Source organism: Amblyraja radiata, chromosome 22, assembly GCF_010909765.2.
Source record: "Amblyraja radiata isolate CabotCenter1 chromosome 22, sAmbRad1.1.pri, whole genome shotgun sequence".
Classification (NCBI taxonomy): Eukaryota; Metazoa; Chordata; class Chondrichthyes; order Rajiformes; family Rajidae; genus Amblyraja; species Amblyraja radiata.
The window spans coordinates 4069457-4091642 of NC_045977.1; the positions used below are offsets into that span (position 1 = coordinate 4069457).

At 47.3% G+C, this 22186-nt stretch overlaps 1 protein-coding gene across 1 annotated transcript in view; it reads right to left on the bottom strand.

The window, feature by feature from the left end:
- Nucleotides 1-21762, bottom strand: part of LOC116985511 (nodal modulator 1-like) — a 95749-nt gene extending 73987 nt beyond the window's left edge. The window contains exons 1-3 of the mRNA XM_033040272.1: nucleotides 21509-21762; nucleotides 4814-4903; nucleotides 4035-4080 (exon numbers count right to left, since the gene is read on the bottom strand). Of these exons, the coding sequence (XP_032896163.1) occupies nucleotides 4035-4080; nucleotides 4814-4903; nucleotides 21509-21664 (292 nt within the window). The 5' untranslated portion in view covers nucleotides 21665-21762. The remainder of the gene's footprint in view (nucleotides 1-4034; nucleotides 4081-4813; nucleotides 4904-21508) is intronic.
- Between the last annotated feature and the right edge of the window lie 424 nt (nucleotides 21763-22186).

The following is a 22186-nucleotide window of genomic DNA, read 5'->3' on the forward strand; positions in this document are numbered from 1 at the left end:
CCTGCAGCATCTCCGGAGAGAAGGAATGCGTGATGTTTAGGGTGGAGACCCTTCTTCAGACTGATGTCAGGGGAGTGAGTGAGACAGAGATAGAATGTAGTGGGAGACAGTAAGACTGGCGGGAGAACTGGGAAGGGGAGGGGATGGTGAGAGAGTAAGTAAGTAAGTAAGTAAACTTTATTTATATAGCGCATTTTAAGCCAATTTGCATTGACCCCAAAGCGCTTTACATAATTTAAATAATAATAAGTTCCATTGCAAACCATAGAAAAAGGTTTTAAAAAAAAAAAGAATAAAAATGGACACAACATATTACAGAGTTCAACACAAACATCCCCCCACAGCAGAATCAAAACATTTCCACTGCGGGGGAAAGGCACCAGAAAGTTAAGTCCTCTTCCTCTGTGAAACATCCCGAGGTCAGGGCCCATCTGTGGCCGTGCAGCCAGTCCGATGATTTTCAGGGCCCTCTTGCCGTAAAGATGAAACATCGGCGTCGGGTGAAACATTCCTCAGCGGCTTGGAAAAGTCTGGAGCGGCTGTCCCCTCCCCGGAGAGCGGAGACCGCGGCACTCGTAGTCCTTCGGCCGCGCCGGCTGGAGCTCCGACCCCGGCGAACTCGATCTCTGGCTCTGCGGCGCTCCAAATCCAAATCCAGCGCCGCCCGCGGCCGAACGCCCGCAGCCACAGCTCCGCGATGTTGGAAGTCGGCGACCAAAGCGCTCCGGAGCTTACCGCACGGCGACCCGGTAGGCATCGCCCGCTCCTTGTTGGTATCCCAGCGCTGCGCCACCGCCGCCGAAGCTGTAGTCCCAGCCGGTCCCGACAGGAAAACGCCGCTCCCCTTTCGGTGGTAGGCCGCGAGGACGGGGCGAAGAAACAGCACGGAGGGATGCTGCCTCTCCGACCAGGTAGGGGACTAAGAATAAAGTTTCCCCCTTCCCCACCCCCACCCCCCACATAGAAGACCTCCACTAACATAAAATAAAATAAAGAAAGGTGTAGAGGCGGACTGCGGGCAGGCTGCCATACACAGACGGCGCCCACTCCCGCACATCCGCCATCATGAGAGGGAAAGCAAGGGCTGTTAGAGAAGTCAATGTTCATACCGCTGGGGTGTAAGCTACCCAAGCGAAATAAGAGGTGCTGTTCCTCCAATTTGCGCTTGGCCTCACTCTGACAATGGACGAGGCCAAGGACAGAAAAGTCAGATTTGGAATGGGAGGGGGAGTTAAACTGCTGAGCAAACAGGGGACCAGGTAGGTTTAGCTATGAACAACGTTCATGACTATACAATGACATTTACAATCAAAATCGTAATTATGTAAAAATAAAATTATGGACCCATTATTCTATAATTGTCTGCAGCTGACATCATCACATTAATATATTTAACCAGTCAATTCATGCAAAGAATCGAGTGAATTGAAGAACAGTGCATTGTTACAAAATAGAAGACACAAGGAACTACCGATACTGGAATCTTGAGCAAAAAACACAAAGTAATGGAGTGATACAGTGGGTCAAGCAATACCTATGAAGAACATGATGGGCGACATTTTGGGTTAGGAACCTCCTTCAAATTGATTGTTGTAGGGAGGAGAAGACTGGAACAGAGGTGGGCGGCACTGAGCCAGACAAATGACAGATGGATACAGGCGAGGAGGGAAGAGGGTGATTGGCTGATTGGTGAACAAAGGCCATGAATGAAAAGAAGTCTTCAGAGAGAAGTGACGTGAATTGTAAGGCCAGGGGAATGAATGTAGCTGGAAGCTGAAAGAGGGCAGAATTGTAGGAGAAATTAGTGCATATCAGGTAGGATACAGGGAAGGGGAGAACAAAAGAGAGGGTGGGGGTTGATTAATTAACAAAAACTGGAAAATTCATTGTTCATACCGTCACGTTGTAAGATACCCAAGCAGAATATGAAGTGCTATTTCTCCAGTTTATGTACAGCCTCACTCTGGCAATGGAGAAGGCCCAGGACAGAAAGGTTGGGATGGAACTGGGAAGGGAAGTTAACATTTTCCTAGAGATCCACTAGGCCTTGATGGACCGAGCATAATTGTTCGGCATACCGGTTGCCATGCCTACTCGGTCACTCCGATGTAAAGGAGGCCATATCGGGAGCATTGAAGGCAGTACATGAGGTTAGAGGAGTTGCACATGAGGAGGCATTAATAAGGAATTAATCTACAATACCAGGGTGCAAGCCACATTTCCTAAAGAGATCTCAGACATCTAGAATGGAAAGCCTCATCTTGGACGCAGATGCGGCGGAGACAGAGTAATTTGCAAGAGGCAGGGTGGGAGGAGATGTATTGCAGATAACTGTGAGTTAGTGGGTTTATACCAGACATCAGTCATAGACTATGTAATGGAGATGGAGAGAAAGGGGAGAGAGCTGTCAGAGAAATTGACGAATTCTGCATGGGTGCAGGAGGCAGCCCTGATGCAGTCATCAATGTAGTGAGAAAGAGTTGAGAGGTATTGCCAATGTAAGTTTGGAATAAGGAATATTTGATGTAACCAACAAAAAGGCGGGCATAGCTGGGACCCTGCGAATGGCGATGGCCACACCTTTAACTTGAAGAAAGTAACGCAGCGTTAAAAGGAAAGTTGTTGACGGTGAGGACAGGTTCCACCAGGTAGAGGAGAATGTTAGTGGTGGGGATCGATTGGGTCTCTGATCATGGAAGAACTGGAAGGCCCTAAGACCCTCCAGGTGAGAATGGACGTCCATGGTGATGAAGAGGCAAAGGGAGCCTAGGAATTGAAAGTTATTGAAGTGTTGAGGAGCATGTGAGGTGTCTCAGAAGTGTCAGAATTGAGTGGACAAGGGGGGGGGGGGGGGGGGGGGGGGGAATAGAATTGAAGTATTTGGTAATGAGTTCTGTGGGACAGAAACAGGCAAAAACAATGGGCCTGCCCGGGCAGTCCTGTTTGAGGATTTTGGGAGATAGAAATGGGTTGTACACGACTGGGGCACTCTAAGATGGTGGAGGGAAGAGTGAGTGAGCAGTTTTAAGCCCCAGATCTGAGGAAGGATGCGCTGGCATTGCAGAGGATCCAGAGGGCGCGAGAATGATCCTGGGGAAGATTGGGTTAATGTATGAGGCGTGTGAGATGGCGCAGGGCCTGTACTTGCTGGAGTTAAAGAAGGATGAGGGGGTGGAATCTCATTGAAACCTACTGAATAATGAAAGACCTCGATAGAGTAGATGTGACGAGGGTGTTTCCAGTAGTGGGAGAATCTAGGACCAATGAGCATAGACATTGAATGGAGATGAAGAGGTGAATCTGTGGAATTCATTGCCACAAACAGCTGTGGAGCCCAAGTCATTGAATATTTTTATGGTGGAATTTGATAGGTTCTTGATTAGGTTACGGGAAGAATAGATCAGCCATGATCAAACAGCAATGCACTTTTCTGGACTGAATGGCCTAATTCTGTACCTATGTCATGATCTAAGATTGCCAGAGGTGTTAAGATCAGTTATGGTCTGGGAGATGATGGTTTGTCTGTTGGGGTCTTGTGGGGTAGTTATGAGAAGGTGTCTGAGAGCTGGCCTCAGCACAGTAGTGGGCAGCCTGCCAGACTACAACAGCGCCTCCCATGTAGGCACTTTTGATAGCGGATTGTTCGGATTGAGTGGGCTGAGGGCTGGCTGTATGTTCAGAAGGGATGAGATTGGTGTGGTGACAGGAGTGAAGAAGTCAAGATGATTGATGTCACACTAGCAACTGGAAATAAAATGGTGCAGAGATGTATAAGGCCGGCAGGAGGAGTCCATGTGAAGAAGGAATGTTGCAGATGAGAAAAAGGGTCGTTACTGGGAGGTGAGGACTCCTTGTTGGATAAAAAGGCAATGGAAGGAGCTCCACATCACTATGGGCTCAAACCTAATTGAGGTGTGGCCTTCTGTTGGGGACATACAACGGAGGGGGGGAGGTGGGGGGCTGGTGTAAACCCTGCAGGTTTTCACAAAATAAAAAAAAATGGCTGATTTTAGTCAGAATTAAAAAGTACTCACCAAAGCTCCACCCTAGGGGGGGCTCAATCTTTAAAATGAAATCCCCCTAGAAAGCAAATTGTAATAGATATTATAGAACAAGGCACGCTTATACACAAAGAAAGTGGTCCTTTCACCAATGCAATAATTAATCCACAGATAACTTTATCAATGTCAGCACAACACTCCAAATCAGAATACTTTATAAAATTTATAAAGTTGATTCTGCAGAGATTACATACATTTGTAATGAATATACCATTTTTAGTTTAGTTTAGATAAAGCGCGGAAACAGGCCCTTCGGCCCACCGAGTCCGCAGACCAGCAACCCCCGCACATGAACACTATCCTACACTCACTAAGGTCAATGTTTACATTTATACCAAGCCAATTAACCTACAAACCTGTACGTCTTTGTAGTGTGGGAGGAAACCGAAGATCTCAGAGAAAACCCACGCAGGTCACGGGGAGAACGTACATACTCCGTACAGACAGCAGCCAACGTCAGGATCGAACCCGGGTCTCTGGCGCTACAAGCGCTGTAAAGCAGCAACTCTACCGCTGCGCCACTGTGCCACCCTCAAACTAATTTATTAAAACTACCGAACAATTGCATGAGCTGCTCAGATTATCATTGGTTAACTAGTCAATACTTTTTATAAAACTGAGATAATCATTGAGAAAGTGTGAAACCAAAAACATAGTTTGGAAATTGAAATAGGATTCTATCATAACCAAACAGAGTACAAACTGATTCATACCACCATAAAGGCATTATCATAGTTTACAAAATATGTTACCTTGTCATATAGGGGAATCATGAAGTAGCCATTGTTGGGAGCACAATCTGTCTGATATTTCAGCGTTCCTTGTTTTGTGTATAGTTTGATCTGTGAAAGCAATCATGGTTTTCCTTTAATTTAGAAGAAAATTGGCTCAGAAACTTCAATTCTGAGAACATTTGTTTCATCAATTCCTTTAATATTTGTTAAACATAATCTAAACATTCTACATTTTTAACCTCAACGTAAAACTGGGCTTACAGACCATCTTTATCAAGGCAGTTGGGCCGTAATAGGGAAAGGTACAAGAAGAGTTCAAAATTAACACCCCAGCAAAATGCGATTTTCGATTCAGATCGGCCAAATGTAAATGAATGGCAGGACAAGGAGCTGAATAACCCACCCTCTTTCAATGTTCCTCCTTTTCCACAGCAGGTTTCATGATCTAATATGTCATGCGTTCACAAAGAGTTGGAGTAACTCAGTGAGTCTGGCAGCATCTCGGGAGAATATGGATAGGTGACCGTTACTGAAAAGGGTCCCCACCAGAAATGTCACCTCAAGGATCGGTACTGGGCCCATTGCAGTTTGTGGCTTACATCAAAGAAATGTAACTTTGAGGGTATGAGACGTGAATTGGCCAAGATTGACTGGCAATTGATTCTTAAAGGGTTGACGGTGGATATGCAATGGAAGGCATTTAAAGACTGCATGGATGAACTACAACAATTGTTCATCCCAGTTTGGCAAAATAATAAATAAGGGAAGGTAGTGCATCCGTGGATAACAAGGGAAATCAGGGATAGTATCAAAACAAAAGATGAAGCGTACAAATTAGCCAGAAAATGCAGCCTACCAGAGGACTGGGAGAAATTCAGAGTCCAGCAGAGGAGGACAAAGGGCTTAATTAGGAAAGGGAAAATAGAGTATGAACGAAAACTGGCAGGGAACATAAAAACTGACTGCAAACGTTTTTATAGATATGTGAAGAGAAAGAGATTAGTTAAAACAAATGTAGGTCCCTTGTACTCAGAAACAGGTGAATTGATCATGGGGAACAAGAACATGGCAGACCAATTGAATAACTACTTTGGTTCCGTCTTCACTAAGGAAGACATAAATAATCTGCCGGAAACTGGATCTGAGTAACTGAGTGAAATCCAGGTTAGCCGGGAAGTGGTGTTAGGTAAATTGAATGGATTAAAGGCCGATAAATCCCCAGGGCCGGATAGGCTGCATCCCAGAGTACGCCAGAAATAGTGGATGCATTAGTGATAATTTTTCAAAACTCTTTCGATTCTGGAGTAGTTCCTGAGGATTGGAGGGTAGCTAATGTAACCCCACTTTTTAAAAAGGGAGGGAGAGAGAAAACAGGGAATTACAGACCAGTTAGTCTAACATCGTTAGTGGGGAAACTGCTAGAGTCAGTTATTAAAGATGGGATAGCAGCACATTTGGAAAGTGGTGAAATCATTGGACAAAGTCAGCATGGATTTACGAAAGGTAAATCCTGTCTGACGAATCTTATAGAATTTTTCGAGGATGTAACAAGTAGAGCGGATAAGGGAGAACCAGTGGATGTGTTATATCTGGACTTTCAGAAAGTTTTCAACAAGGTCCCACATAAGAGATTAGTATACAAACTTAAAGCACACGGTATTGGGGGTTCAGTATTGATGTGGATAGAGAACTGGCTGGCAAACAGGAAGCAAAGAGTAGGAGTAAACGGGTTATTTTCAGAATGGCAGGCAGTGACTAGTGGGGTACCGCAAGGCTCAGTGCTGGGACCCCAGCTATTTACAATATATATTCATGATTTGGACGAGGGAATTGAATGCAACATCTCCAGGTTTGCGGATGACACGAAGCTGGGGGGCAGTGTTAGCTGTGAGGAGGATGCTCGGAGGCTGCAAGGTGACTTGGATAGGTTGAGTGAGTGGGCAAATGCATGGCAGATGCAGTATAATGTGGATAAATGTGAGGTTATCCACTTTGGTGGCAAAAACAGGAAAGTAGACTATTATCTAAATGGTGGCCGATTAGGAAAAGGGGAGATGCAACGCGACCTGGGTGTCATGGTACACCAGTCATTGAAAGTAGGCATGCAGGTGCAGCAGGCAGTGAAGAAAGCGAATGGTATGTTAGCATTCATAGCAAAAGGATTTGAGTATAGGAGCAGGGAGGTTCTACTGCAGTTGTACAGGGTCTTGGGGAGACCGCACCTGGAGTATTGCGTACAGTTTTGGTCTCCTAATCTGAGGAAAGACATTCTTGCCATAGAGGGAGTACAGAGAAGGTTCACCAGACTGATTCCTTGGATGTCAGGACTTTCATATGACGAAAGACTGGATAGACTCGGCTTGTACTCGCTAGAATTTAGAAGATTGAGGGGGGATCTTATAGAAACTTACAAAATTCTTAAGGGGTTGGACAGGCTAGGTGCAGGAAGATTGTTTCCGATGTTGGGGAAGTCCAGGACAAGGGGTCACAGTTTAATGATAAAGGGGAAATCCTTTAGGACCGAGATGAGAAAAACTTTTTTCACACAGAGAGTGGTAAATCTCTGGAATTCTCTGCCACAAAAGGTAGTTGAGGCCAGTTCATTGGCTATATTTAAGAGGGAGTTAGATGTGGCCCTTGTGGCTAAAGGGATCAGGGGGTATGGAGAGAAGGCAGGTACAGGATACTGAGTTCGATGATCAGCCATGATCATATTGACTCGAAGGCATACTCCTGCACCTATTTTCTATGTTTCTATCAGCATGATTAGTACGTTTGCAGAAGAGGTATTGTGGATGGCAAAGATGGTTATCTAAGGTTACAGCTGCATCTTGATCAGTTCGGCAGGTGTGTTGAGGAATGGTTAATGAAGTTTAATACAGATAGGTGCGAGGATTTGCATTTTGGGAAGGACCTATACAGTAAATGGCAGGGACTGGGGATTGTGGTAGAGCAGAGGAATCCTGGAGTGCATGTATGTGATTTCTTGAAAGTGGTGTCACAGGTGAATAAGGTGGTCAAGAAAGCTTTCAGCACTTTGGCCTTCATCAGTCAGGGTTTTAAGTATAGAGTTTGGGATGTTATGTTACAGATGTGCAGGCACTGGTGAGGCCACTATTGGGGTACTGTGTTCAGGTTTGGTCACCTAATACAGGAAATATGTTGTTTAGCTGGAAAGAGTGCAGAGAAGATTTAAGAAGATGTTGGGTGCGCTTGAGGGCTGAGCTATAGGGAGAGGTTGACCAGACTAGGACTGTATTCCTTGGAGTGTAGGAGAATGAGAGGTGATCTTTTAGAGGTGTATAAGTTCATGAAGGAAATAGATTGGGTAGACACATTGAATATTATCCAGAGGATATAGGTTTAAGGTGAGAGGGGAAGGATTTAATAGGAATCTGAGGGGCAAATTTTTCACTTTCCTATATATGGAATGAGCTGCCAGAGGAAGCAGTTGAGGCAGAAACTTACAATATTTGAATACAATATAGAATACATTTTGACAGGTACATGGATAGGAAAGGTTTAGAGATATGTGCCAAATGCAAGCAGGTGCGATAGTGTTTTAATGGGGCACCTTGGTCGACATGGGCAAGCTGGGCTGAAGGGCCTGTTTCCATGCTGTATGACTCTTAGCATCCCAATAGTAATCATCTGTTTTTGTCGACAGCTATGGTACAGTTCTGATGCTCTCAGATTATAGGATCAAGTCCGACTCCGTCCAGCTCAAGGTTTTTACTCAAACTTGAGTCAAATAAATGGTCAAAAACATACCGCATAAACAGCATGTAAGTATTGGTCAGATTATCTGCTTGACTAAGCCAAAATATGTTCTATGCAGCAGGAAAAAATATCTGCAGAAAGACAGAGGCAACAGGGAAAATGAGCAGGATTAAGGACTGAGTGAAGATGTTGTGCCAAAAATGTGCACTTATAGAGACATTTCATTGGCAAATGGTAAATTTTACTTCTGAGTCACGTGAGTGATTACGTGAAGAACCCGCCAGGACGCATGCGTGTCATATCGCTTCACGCATTGCGAAACGACAGACGGGGTGGAACGAAGTTCCCCCGCAGCGGTAAATTTGAGACTGCGACCGACAGGTAAGTGAATTACTCTGCGGTCATTTTTTGTTTCCCGCGCTGTTTTTTACAGGGGGAAACTGGACAAAAATAGAGTCCACAAGGGCTGCGTCTAAAGCTGGCTGGGGAGGACCGCGGAGTTGCGGGCAGCCAGCAGCAGCTGAAGGCACCAGCATCACCATGAATGGGATCAGCTGTGCCCGACTTAGCACCCGCGCCGGCCAGATCAACACCACGGCCGGGCGGGAAGGCTACACAGATCAGAGCCGTTGACTACTCTGACAAGTTGAAACGGCCAGCAGGGGGAGCATTCCCCTGCAGCGGCAAGTTTTTAAAACCAAGACCGACAGGTAAGGGAATTACTGCGGTCGTGTTTGTTTCCCGTGTCTGTTTCTTACAGGGGGAAAATATGGACAAGAGTCCACAAGGGCAGCACTGGCTGGGGAAACCGCGGAGTTGCGGGCAGCCAGCAGCAGCTAAAGGCACCAGCATCACCGTGAGTGGGATCAGCTGTGCCTGACTTGGCACCCGTACCGGCCAGATCAACACCACGGCCGGGTGGGAAGACTACACAGAGCCGTTGACTCTGACAAGTCAAAACGGCAGGCGGGGGGGGGGGGGAGTATTCCCCTGCAGTGGCAAGTTTTTTAAAACCAAGACCGACAGGTAAGGGAATTACTGTGGTCATGCTTTGTTTCCTGTGCTGGTTTTCACAGGGGGAAACTATGGACAGGAGTCCACAAGGGCTGCATTGGCTGGGAAGAACTACGGAGTTGCGGACAGCCAGCAGCGGCTGACGGCACCAGATTACTGTTAGTGGGATCAGCTGTGCCCGACTTAGCTGACAAGTCGAACTGCAAAGAAATGCCACGGGGACCAGCGTTACTGAGGCCAAATGGAGCAGCTTATGGAGCACATGCTCCACTGTGACAGACTCTGGGAGATAGAGTCTAGTCACAATGGTTATATAATACACCCATGGCAGCACCTTATCAGGGCTGCACAGTGCATCTCCCTCGACAGAGGGGAGTACTGAGAGCCAATTCTGGGCTGGCTCTGAAGAGGGGTTTTGCTGAAGGAAGAAATCAGTGTGCAGGGGGTGCAAGAACAAGGGAACCTCCTGGAAAAGGTGTCCAAGTTTGTACATCTAAAAACAACTACAGGAACATGGCTGTAATAGACACTACTGCCAAATATTTGGCACCGGAAAATGGGTATCCCTCAAAAATTTCCCACGGTGAACAGTTACATCTGAAAACACATTGGAACAGGAGTCAGAAGGCAGGATGTTTAGCTAAGATGCTGTGGCATTATTCTGCAATATGAAGTATGAGATTAATAGTCTCAGGAGAACGCCATCCGCCCAGCTTTAAACCCTAAGTTTGCAGAGCTGTGCAGACCTGGAGGGATTAAACCACCAATATTACTACTTGGGGGCAACCTGTCAAAACAGGTAAAAGAGCTCAATAAGGAGGCCAATACCCTGGGGCTCATAAAGGCGGCAACAGGCAGGATCTCCTACACACGACAACAGCACCTCCACGCACCCACCAGCAGGAGGACACACAGAAGCAGGTGAAAGCTCAAAGGCCAGGCTACAGGACAGAGGTCTTTTAGGCCTGGCCCAGACCGGCCTTCGTGGAAGACGTGCAACCCCAAATCCCAAATCCGACGCCACAACCTCTACGGCGACTGCAAGGAAGAAAACAAACTTTCCACTGGTCACCATGGAGGTAGGGGGGTCTGGTCTCTTCCAAAAAACAGGAGGTGTAAATAACACAAATTGGTGTGTAGATTACATATCTTGGGAGGCATGGAGTGCAATAACTACTAACACTTATTTTCTACCTAGTGTTTAGGGATATACAATTGAATTTGTGCACAAAATTTCCCGGTTCAGCATGTACCGAACTGAACGTTCGTGCCTTCACGATAAGAAAAACTGGAAGTGCATGCTGAACTGGAGAGGCTAGATGCTAGGGAATCATGGGGAAATCCCAACACGACTCTTTGGAATTCGTGTCAATATCTTTACGAAAAACAAAAAGATGTGGTTACCAATCATTCAGGTCTGACAAACCTGAATACATTGTGCAGTAAATTCATTCGAAATTGGAAACTTTTGTTACTGCCAAACAATTGATTCCATAGGCTACTTTATGGATTGCATCCATTAAAAGATGCTTGCTATACGGTGCCTATGCGGAAGGATTATAGACGTTATTAATTCTAAGCTAACACCTTCCACCACTAAGGACTACTTGGGGTTCACCTTTGACTTAGTCTACATGTGGGTAACTTATCAAAGGAAGGTACAGACTTAACTGAGGCCAACAACCTCATTGACATCAGTAAACCATCTATTCGACTGGTAGCAAGGGTAATTGTCAATACTGTGGCCTTTCCAGCCACACTGTTTGACCTTTGTTTTACCAATAATTACAAGGACAAAGGTATAAGCACTTAAAATCAATACTGGTCATGTGTAGGGACCAATGAGGCTACCAATCTAAGCAATCACGGAATTACAATGATAGGGAAAATATTGGGCATTGTTCAAACCCTATCATTGTCAGCAACCATTCAGTGGTGCTACAAACTGATGCCAGTGTTCATGGTTGGCGTGTTACTAACCCCATCTCTAGTTGTGGATATAGATGGGATGCACAAGAAGCATCATTGCTTCAGATACATGTCATAAACTACTTGGAAATGTTGGGTGCGTTCTATGGACTAAAATCATACTGTTCAGAAATGCATCACCTGCATGTTAGACTACAGATTGATAACACCACCATGGTGACATATACTAACTACATGGATGGAATCAAATCGGTATCATGTGATAATCCGGCTAACACAATTTGGCAATGGTGTATTCAGAAAAACATTTGAATATCAGCTAGTTACCTACCAGGTATCCTCAAATTTAGTGGCAGACACCAGGTCACGCAAATTCATGACAAACATCGAATGGATGTTGGACCGCAAAGTGTTTGCTGACATTGTAGCATGATATGAAACACCAGAGATTGATCTATTGCATCTCGGCTTAATCACCAGTTGCCTATCTGTGTTTCTTGGGAATCAGACTGGGGCATCAGCGATGGATGCCTTCTCGCTGCATTGGGGGGGAATTGTTCTTTCTATGCATTCCCTCCTTTCTGCCTCATCAGTCGGGTATTACGCAAAATACAACTAAACATGGCTCTCCGTTCCGAAATAACCAGATTGTTGGTTCATCCCGTAACGGGCGGGAAAATCATCCCTACCATAATAGGACAAATGTGTTCGTCAGCAGAATCTTAAGTAACCATTTCCGGACCTGGGACTAACGAACCGAACAATGAACATATACAGCGGCTCACAGGCAGTCCACAAAGAAACTATATCGGGTCCACATCAGGAAGTGGGAAATATTGTTCTAGGAACAACATCACTACTGTACGACGAACAAAACGTATGTTCTGGAATTCCTGGCAGGCCTCCATTATGATGAGGGGCTCAGTTACAGTGCCATTAACTGCACCAGAAGTGCCCTTTCAGCATATCTATGGCGAGGATCAGAGCGTCATTCTGTTGGGACTCACCCCCTGGTAACCAAACTTATGAGGGGAATTTTTTAATATCAATCCCCCAAGAACCAGGTACTCTCAAATATGGGATGTGAGTATTGTCCTAATGTTGCTAAGGAACTGGTCTCCAGCAACAGCTCTGTCCCTGCAAAAACTGACGCATAAAACAGTTATGCTGATGGCTTTGGTCACAGCACAAAGGGTACAGTCTTTACATAAGTTAAGGCTGGACAATATAACTTCTTCAACAAGAAATATAACTTTTCATGTTCACGAATTAGTCGAACAGAACAGACCGGGACCATCAGGCCTCAAAATAGAATTTAGGGCTTACCCTATAGATGATCATCTCTGTATAATAAGACATTTATTGTTATATATGGAGAACACCAAAAACATCAGAGGCTATGAGATGGCACTACTAATCAGCCACAAGCAACCCCACAAAAAATGTCGGTTCAAACTATTTCCAGATGGCTGAAACAGGTTTTAACAACAGCAGGAGTGGATACTAACATATTCAAATCTCATTCCACCAGGGCTGCAGCTACATCGGCAGCTATGGAGTTGGACGTACCGATGGACCAAATCCTGGAGACAGCAGGATGGTCAAGGGAAAAAACGTTCCAACAATTCTACCATAAACCAGTGGTTAAACCTGGAACTTTTGCAGAATCAATTTTAAGTTCTGTAATATGATTTTACCCCATGAAATAGGGGCTATAATTTGTTGTTAATAACTTTATCATGGATTTCAATGTCGGATTCATGTTTAAACATGTTAACACAATTCCTCCCTTAGTCAATTAAGGCAGATGTGATGCATGGACTCGTTTCCACGGCATGAAATCACAGAGCTTTGAAATCTTCATGTAGTCACTCACGTGACTCCGAAGTAAAATAGTAAGATTAAACGAGAACTTACCAGTTCGAAGTTTGATCGTTATTTTATGAGGAGTAACGTTGAGGGATTACGTGCCCTCCGCTCCCACCCTTGGTCATACAGTTCAACTGGTATCCTCTTCTCTAATCTTACTATGTTCAATCATTACTGTTATCTGTGATTTCACACCGCTGCTTTGAAGAATGACACGCATGCGTCCTGGCGGGTTCTTCACGTAATCCCTCAACGTTACTCCTCATAAAATAACGATCAAACTTCGAACTGGTAAGTTCTCGTTTAATCTTACTAGTATACTTAGCTTTATTCAATCTCTTAATTACAAAGGAACTACGAGCACTCAAAACTTGTCATGTCAAATGATGGTGAGCTATTTCAACTAAAATTGCGGCTTCCCTTTGTTCTGAGTCCCAGATTGAGGATGTTCTGACTGCTGGTCTTTGCTTCTCAATGTGTATTGGCCAGGTGGTCCAGCACAGAGTGGAGTGTCGAGATTGAATCCTCTGCCAATCTGTTGTGGTGATAGGCAGAGTGAAATTGATCCAGTTCTGTACTAAGTCAGGCATTAATTTGTATCATAGCATTTCATAGGAGATTAGTGAGCAAAATTAGGGCATATGGTATTGGGGGTAGAGTACTGACATGGATAGAAAATTGGTTGGCAGACAGGAAACAAAGAGTAGGGATTAACGGGTCCCTTTCAGAATTTCAGGCAGTGACTAGTGGGGTACCGCAAGTCTCGGTGCTGGGACTGCAGCTATTTACAATATACATCAATGATTTAGATGAAGGGATTCAAAGTAACATTAGCAAATTTGCAGATGACACAAAGCTGGGTGACAGTGTGAACTGTGAGGAGGATGCTATGAGAATGCAGGGTGACTTGGACGTTGGGTGAGTGGGCAGATGCAGTTTAATGTGGATAAATGTGAGGTCTTTGGTAGCAAAAACAGGAAGGCAGATTACTATCTAAATGGTGTCTAAATGGTGTCAAGTGGGAAAAGGGGAAGTGCAACAGGATCTGGGGGTCCTTGTTCATCAGTCAATGAAAGTAAGCATGCAGGTACAGCAGGCAGTGAAGAAAACGAATGGCATATTGGCCTTTATTATAAGAGGAGTTGAGTATAGGAGCAGTTGTATGGAGCCCTAATGAGACCACACCTGGAGAATTGTGTGCAGTTTTGGCCCCCTAATTTGAGGAAGGACATTCTTGCTATTGAGGGAGTGCAGCGTAGGTTTACAAGGCATATTCCCGGGATGGCGGGACTGTCATATGCTGAGAGAATGGAGCGGCTGGGCTTGTATACTCTGGAGTTTAGAAGGATGAGAGGGTATCTTATTGAAACACATAAGATTATTAAGGGTTTGGACACGCTAGAGGCAGGAAACATGTTCCCGATGTTGGGGTAGTCCAAAATCAGGGGGCACTGTTTAAGAATAAGGGGTAAGCCATTTGAAACGGAGATGAGGAGATACTTTTTCACAGAGAGTTGTGAGTGTGGAATTCTCTGCCTCAGAGGGCGGTGGAGGACGATTCTCTGGATACTTTCAAGAGAGAGCAACATAGGGCTCTTAAAGATAGCGGAGTCAGGGGATATGGGAAGAAGGGAGGAACGGGGTACTGACTGTGGATGATCAGCCATGCACATGGAATGGTGGTGCTGGCTCGAAGGGCCGAATAGCCTACTCCTGCACCTGTTGTCTATTATCCCCTCAAAGCACTTCATCTCAATTGACATGGAGGGTTATGGTATGAGTGCAGGCAGGTGGGACTAAGGGAAACAAATTGTTCGGCACGGACTTGTAGGGCCGAGATGGCCTGTTTCCGTGCTGTAATTGTTATATGGTTATATGGTTATAGTCATTAAGGCATGTTCCCTTGCTATTCTTCAGCACTGGTATTATTGATGTTCGTTGATTGGAGATGCCCTCATTGTTTATTAGGGTTCCCCTGTTCCATCATAGATGAGACCCTCGCCATATCCTCCAAATCCTGCAGCTCCACTATTGCTCCCCCTCCCCCAGTTGTAACAAGGATAGAGTCCTCCTTGTCCTCACCTACCACCCCATCAGACGTCGCACACAGCATATAATCCTCCAATGGGATCCCACCAGCCACATCTTCCCATCACCACCCCTTTCCCGCTGAGACCATTCCCTCAACAACTCCCTGGTCAACTCGTTCCTTCCCACCCAAACCAGCCCCTCCCCAGGTACTTTCCCCTGCAACCGCAGGACATGCAACACCTGTCCCTATACCTGCCATCTCGACTGCGTCCAAGGACCCCGACAGCCTTTTCAGGTGAGGCAGAGGTTCACTCGCACCTCCTCCAACCTCGTCTACTGTATCCGTTGATCCAGGTGTAGACTCCTGTATTTCGGTGAGACCAAGTGCAGGCTCGGCGATCGTTTCGCTGCACACCTCCACTCAGTCCGCCTAAACCTACCTGATCTCCGAGTTGCTAAACACTTTAACTCCCCCTCCCATTCCCAAACTGACCTTTCTGTCTTGGGCCTCACGATTGTGAGTGAGGCCCAGTGCCAATTGGAGGAACAGCACCTCATATTTCATTTGGGCAGCTTACACCCCAGCGGTACGAACATTGACTTCTCTAACTTCTTTTTTTTTTTTGAAAATATTTTTTATTGGAGATAGGTACATAACCAAATTACATCATTACAGTCTTACATTTTTAAATTGATAATATTGTCACATTGACTTCTCTAACTTCAAGTAACCCTTGCTTTCCCTCCCTCTTCATCCCTCTCCCTTCCTAGTTCTCCGACCAGTCCAACTGTCTCCGACTACATTTTATCTGTTGGCTTTGTTGTTACCTTCTCCCAGCTAACAATGATCTATTATACATTTTTCTTGATCTCCATTCCCTTTGCCCTATTTTCAGACCTTACACTTCCTTATCTATGTATCTCCCTCTCCCCTGACATCAGCCTGAAGAAAAGTCTCGACCCGAAACATCATCCATTCCTTCTCTCAGGCTTTCGTATGTCTTTGGTTTAAACCAGGATCTGCAGTTCCTTCCTACACATATGTCAGGCTGTTGTTCATCAAGTACGGTTCAGCGTTCAACACCATTATCCCTCCACATTCATCATACACAGGGAACTGGGTTTGACAATGAGTTTGGAGCGCCTCCACCTCGCTGACCTTCATCACAGGGGCACTTCCAAGGCTGTGCGTTCTACTTCCTCTATATCAATTACTGTAGGCTCCCAAAGATCCAGATATGTTACCAACAATACCACCATTGTTGGACAAATAACGTGTTAAGATGGAGCAAAGTACAGGGGGAGATAATCTGGTTGAGTTGTGCCAGAACAACAATCTTGTTCTCAACATTAGCAAGAACAGGATCCTGGGCATGCCCATCTGATGTTCTCCCTTGGGCACAACACATTGATACAATAACAAAGAAAGCTCACCAATGCCTCTACTTCCTCAGAGGTTTGAAGGGATTTGGCATGTTGGGAAATACTCTTGAACAGGTGAATAGTGGAAAGTGTACTGACTGGTTGCATCCGGGCTTGGTTCCATAATTCAAACACCCAAGTGTGAAAGAGCTGTAGAATATGGTGGACATTGCCTGGCTCATCAAGAGTACTGACATACCCACAACCAAAGTGATCTATAAGAAGCACTACCTCAAGACAGCTAATATCATCATAATCCCACACCACCATGCCTACCAGGCATGTGCCGTCAGGGTAGGCAAGGTAGGCTGTGCCTACCTTGACTAAAATTATAAATTGGTAATTATTAACTAGAAATAGTAAAGGCACGGGAGAATTATGCCTACCTAAGAGATCATCTCTTAGGTAGGCATAATTCTCCCGTGCCTTTCATCCACTGTACATGTAACATGCAAAAGTATGTGCAGCTCACGTGCCGTCAACGCTGCTTCAAGCCTTCTGAGGGGCGTCATTGAGTATGACAGCCCAGCCTGCAGCTGTTCGTCCTTTCACTCTTTTAAAAACATTTTTAGTATGTTAAATGTTCGTTTGGAAGTCTAATCTTTTTTATGTGGGGGGTGGGATGGGAGGAAGAGGGAAACTATTTTTCTCAGTCCCTACCTGGTCGGAGATGCGGCTTTTCTCCGGGCTGTATCCTCACCCCTTCCTCACGGCCTACCACTGGGACTGGAGTGGCGTTTCCTGCCGGGACCGGTCAGAACTTCGGCGGTGGCGCAGCGCTGGGGCACCATCGCGGAGCGGGCGATGCTTTACCCGGGTCGCATTGCGGTGGGCTCCGGAGTGCTGTGACCGCCGACTCCCAACATCGCAGAGCTGTCGTTGCGGAGCTTCCAGCCGCGGCGGCGCTGACTCTGAACACCGTGGAGCCTGGGATCTCTCACCGAGATCGCCAGTGTCGGAGCTCCGACCAACGTGGCCTGTGGACTTCGGGAGCCGCGGTCTCTGGCAGTAAGCGGCCGTTCCAGCCGCCCCAAGCCGCTGAATAAGAGTGTTCTCCCGACGCCGAAGCCCCATCATCCGGCGAGAGAGCCTGTACAACGGGCCACCGTTGCGGCGACTGCGGAGGCCTAAATAGGCCCGACCAGGGGTGAACAAGGGGAAGAGGACTGGCCTTTGTGCCTTCCCTCACAGTGGGAACCATTGTGGGGGGATGTTTTTATGTTTTATGTTCAATTCTCTTTTTTAATGTGGTGTCTTACTTTTATTGGTGTGCTGCAAATGGCAACTCAAATTTCACTACACCAATTGGTGTATGTGACAATAAATGTCCTTTGTCCAATGTCAACGATTTATAAGGGCAGCTGAAATTCTGCCTTTGCACCGTGGACTGCGTACATGCGCAGCGTATTGCGCATACGCAGCGCAAGTTTCTTGGCGGATTTTTCAAACATGGATTGTCATTATCTTAAGAGTATCATAAGAAACAAAGAGAGAAGAATGGAGTTTGTGTACAAATAATGTGGTAAGTAGATTTCTTTGAGCTATATGTTTTTAAATACCATATTTACCGGCAATGAAGACGCTATTTTTTACCCAAAAATAAGGCTCGAAAATTTACCTGCGTCTTGGAGGCCGAAGGTTAGGTTGTTAGCCAAGATAGACTTGGCTATCCCTCAGTACAGCAACATCAAGGACGATGTTGCTGTACTGAGGGATAGTCAAGTCTATCCCTCATTGCTGGCAGCTGATGGGAAGCGGCTGTTAAGTGGGAAGCGGTTGTAAAAGGACAGTGCCACTGCTTGGTGTGCTGCGCCACTCCTTTCACAGCTTGTGGGGAGTCTGGCCCGGGTCAGCACGGGCAGGAGCGTTGAGAAGGAGCGGGTGGGAGATCATGCCAGCAACTCACTCACCGGTGCCGCGGAGCCGCCGCATTGTGGCCGGGGAGGGAAGTAGCTCGAGTGGCTGCAAGCAGCCGCCGGGACCTCAGCACCTTCTGCCGGCCCGCTCACCTCTGGCAGTGTTCTCCGTCTGAACACCTCTCTCCTGCCATGTCAGCCGCTTCCTGCAAATCCTTAAATTCCGACTGCCGCTGGGAGCAGGACATGGCCTCACTTGCTGTGATGGGTGACATGCATGGTATTCACTGCCCGGTCCGTGTCTTTTAATGTAGACCTGGCAGTGAGGGGACCAGCTCAAGAGCAAAGATCATAGAGTGGAGCGGATCAGCGAGCGATGGATAACAGGATAGCGGGAGGTGGATACTAGGACAGTGGGCGGTGGAGCTTACTCCTATGTAAGCGCTGGTAACCTCAATTGGTCCCTTGATCGCGCTGACACAGGACTAAGCTCCACCGTCCGTTGTCCTGTTATCCATCGCCCACTGACCCGCTCCGCTCTATGTTGCGTCCTTTGCCCCCTATTGTACTCCCTGTACACACATGACTGTGTGGCCAGGTTTAGCTCCAACTCCATCATTAAGTTTGCTGATGACACAGTGGTGGTGGGCCTGATCTCCGATAACGATGAGAAGGCCTACCTGGAAGAGGTGGCTGACCTGTCAGGATAACAGCCTCTTCTTGAATGTCACAAAAACTAAGGAGCTGATTTTAGAAGGGCACAACAAGCAAGGACGTCACTGGGGATTAATGGGACTACTGTGGATAGGGTGAACACTTTTAACTACCTGGGAGTCCACATCACAGAGGATCTGACATGGACAACACACACTGCCACACTGGAGAGAAAGGCAAGGCAGTGCCTTTACCACCTCAGGCAGCTGAGGAAATTCAGAGTCTCTCTGAGGATCCTTCAATCCTTCTACTCTGGTGTTGGAGAAAGCATCCTGGCCTGAAACATCTCTATCTGGTTTGGCAACAGCTCTGCCCAGGACAGGAGGGCACTGCATAGAGTAGTGCGTTTGGCCGAACGCACCATGGGAACTACATGCCCCCCCCCCCCCCACCGGAGGACCTATACACCAAGAGGTGCAGATCCAGAGCCTGCAGGATCATGAAGGACCCCTACCACCCGAGCAACGGACTGTTCCAGCTGCTGCGGTCAGGCAAGCACCTCCGCTGTCACGCAGCAAAAACAGAAATGATGAGATGGAGTTTCTTACCACAGGCCATCAGGACTGTAAACTCTGATCTCACCAGGGCGTAAATACTGTTGCGTCTTCTTTTTTTAATATAAATACTGATTCTGTTCTGTTGTTTTGTACAATCCCGCAAGCATTGCCACTTTCATTTCATTGTACATCTTAAATGTGTATGTGGCAAATAAAGTTGACCTGCCAATAAGTTCCTAATAAGCCACTGCAGTTGAAAACATGTGCAATTTTGACTGTACCTTGTTGCGGGGGTTGGGGGGGGGGGGGGGGGGGGGGGGGGGAGAGAGAGAGAAGCGGCCGGGCAGGTGAAGGAGCAGTGTTCAAGAAGGAACTGCAGATGCTGGAAAATCGAAGGTACACAAAAATGCTGGAGAAACTCAGCGGGTGCAGCAGCATCTATGGAGCGAAGGAAATAGGTAACGTTTCGGGCCAAAACCCTTCTTCAGACTGATAGGGGGTGGCGGGGAGAGGGAAGGAAAAAGGAGGAGGAGCCCGAGGGCTGGGGGATGTGAGGAGACAGCAAGGGCTAACAAAATTGGGAGAATTCAATGTTCATGCCCGCAGGATGCAGACTCCCCAAAGTGGAATATGAGGTGCTGTTCCTCCAATTTCCGGTGTTGCTCACTCTGGCAATGGAGGAGACCCAGGACAGAGAGGTCGGATTGGGAATGGGAGGGGGAGTTGAAGTGCTGAGCCAACGGGAGGTCAGGTAGGTTCTTGCGGACCGAGCGGAGGTGTTCGGCGAAACGATCGCCCAACCTCCACTAGTCTCACCGATGTAGATCAGCTGACATCTAGAGCAGCGGATGCAGTAGATGAGGTTGGAGGAGATACAGGTGAACCTCTGTCGCACCTGGAACGACTGCTTGGGTCCTTGAATGGAGTCGAGGGGGGAGGTAAAGGGACAGGTGTTGCATTTCTTGCGGTAGCAACGGGAAGTGCCCGGGGAGGGGGTGGTACGGGAGGAAAGGGAAGAATTGACAAGGGAGTTGCGGAGGAAGCGGTCTTTGCGGAAGGCAGACATGGGGGGAGATGGGAAGATGTGGCGAGTAGTGGGGTCACGTTGGAGGTGGCGAAACTGACGGAGGATTATTTGTTGTATGTGACGGCTGGTGGGGTGAAAGAGCAGGTTGGGGACAGGGGGTGGGGTGGTCATTGGCCTGGTCCGTGCAGGAGTGCGGTGGGGTTGTGTGGCGGGGTGGATATTTAAGACAGAAATAGATATTCTTGATTAGTACGGGTGTCAGGGATTATGGGGAGAAGGCAGGAGAATGGGGGAGATAGATCAGCCATGGTTGAAAGGAGGAGTTGATAGGGAACAAATATGTGTGTCTGGCAGCATCTCTGGACAGGAGGAATGGGTGACGTTTCGGGTCGAGACCCTTCTTCAGACTGAGAGTCAGTGACGAGAGAAACGAGAGATATAGACGGTGATAGTGAGATATGGAACAAATGAATGAAAGAAACATGACATCGGCAGGGGGTCGAGCCCCAGCAGGGGCGGGGGAGGGGGAGGGGGAGGCGGCCGTGGCCCAGGTCGAGGTGACGGGATGGGCGGGGTCGAGGTGAGGTGACGGGGACGAGCCCCCCCCCAACCCGGGCCCGGTGCCCACACTCACCTCGATCAGCGAGTAATTTATCTCCACGTCCGACTTCACGAACCCGCCGCATCCCACCACGATGTCCTCGCCCTGCGCCAGGCGGCTCGTCAGCGCCGCGGACAGCGCAACCACCAGCGCCAGTGCCCTCACCCTCACCGCCACTGCCGCCGCCATTACACCGGTGCCGCACACACCTCCCGCAACACCGCCACCCAGTGGAGCGGCCGCGACACCGCCACCTAGCGGACCTCCCGCGACACCGCCACCAAGCGGACCTCCCGCAACACCGCCACCCAGCGGACCTTCTGCAACACCGCCACCCAGCGGACCTTCTGCAACACCGCCACCGAGCGGAGCGGCCGCGACCTGCAGCCCGGGGACCGCCAGTCCACCCCAGTGAACAGCTTCGTCGAAGAGTAACGTGAGACAGACACACAGTGCTGCAGTAACATCGGGTCAGGCAGCATCTCTGGAGAAAAGGAACGGGTGACGTTTCGGGTCGAGACCTTCTTCTTACTGAGAGTCAGGGGGACTACAAATATAAATAGTGATATAGAGATATAGAAAACATGAATAAAATATATGCAAAAAGTAAAGATTGGTCAAGGAAAGGAGGAGCCCACAATTATACAGAAAATGAAACTCACCAGGACAACTGTGAAACTAGTACAATGTCTAGGGTGGGGGAGCGACAGA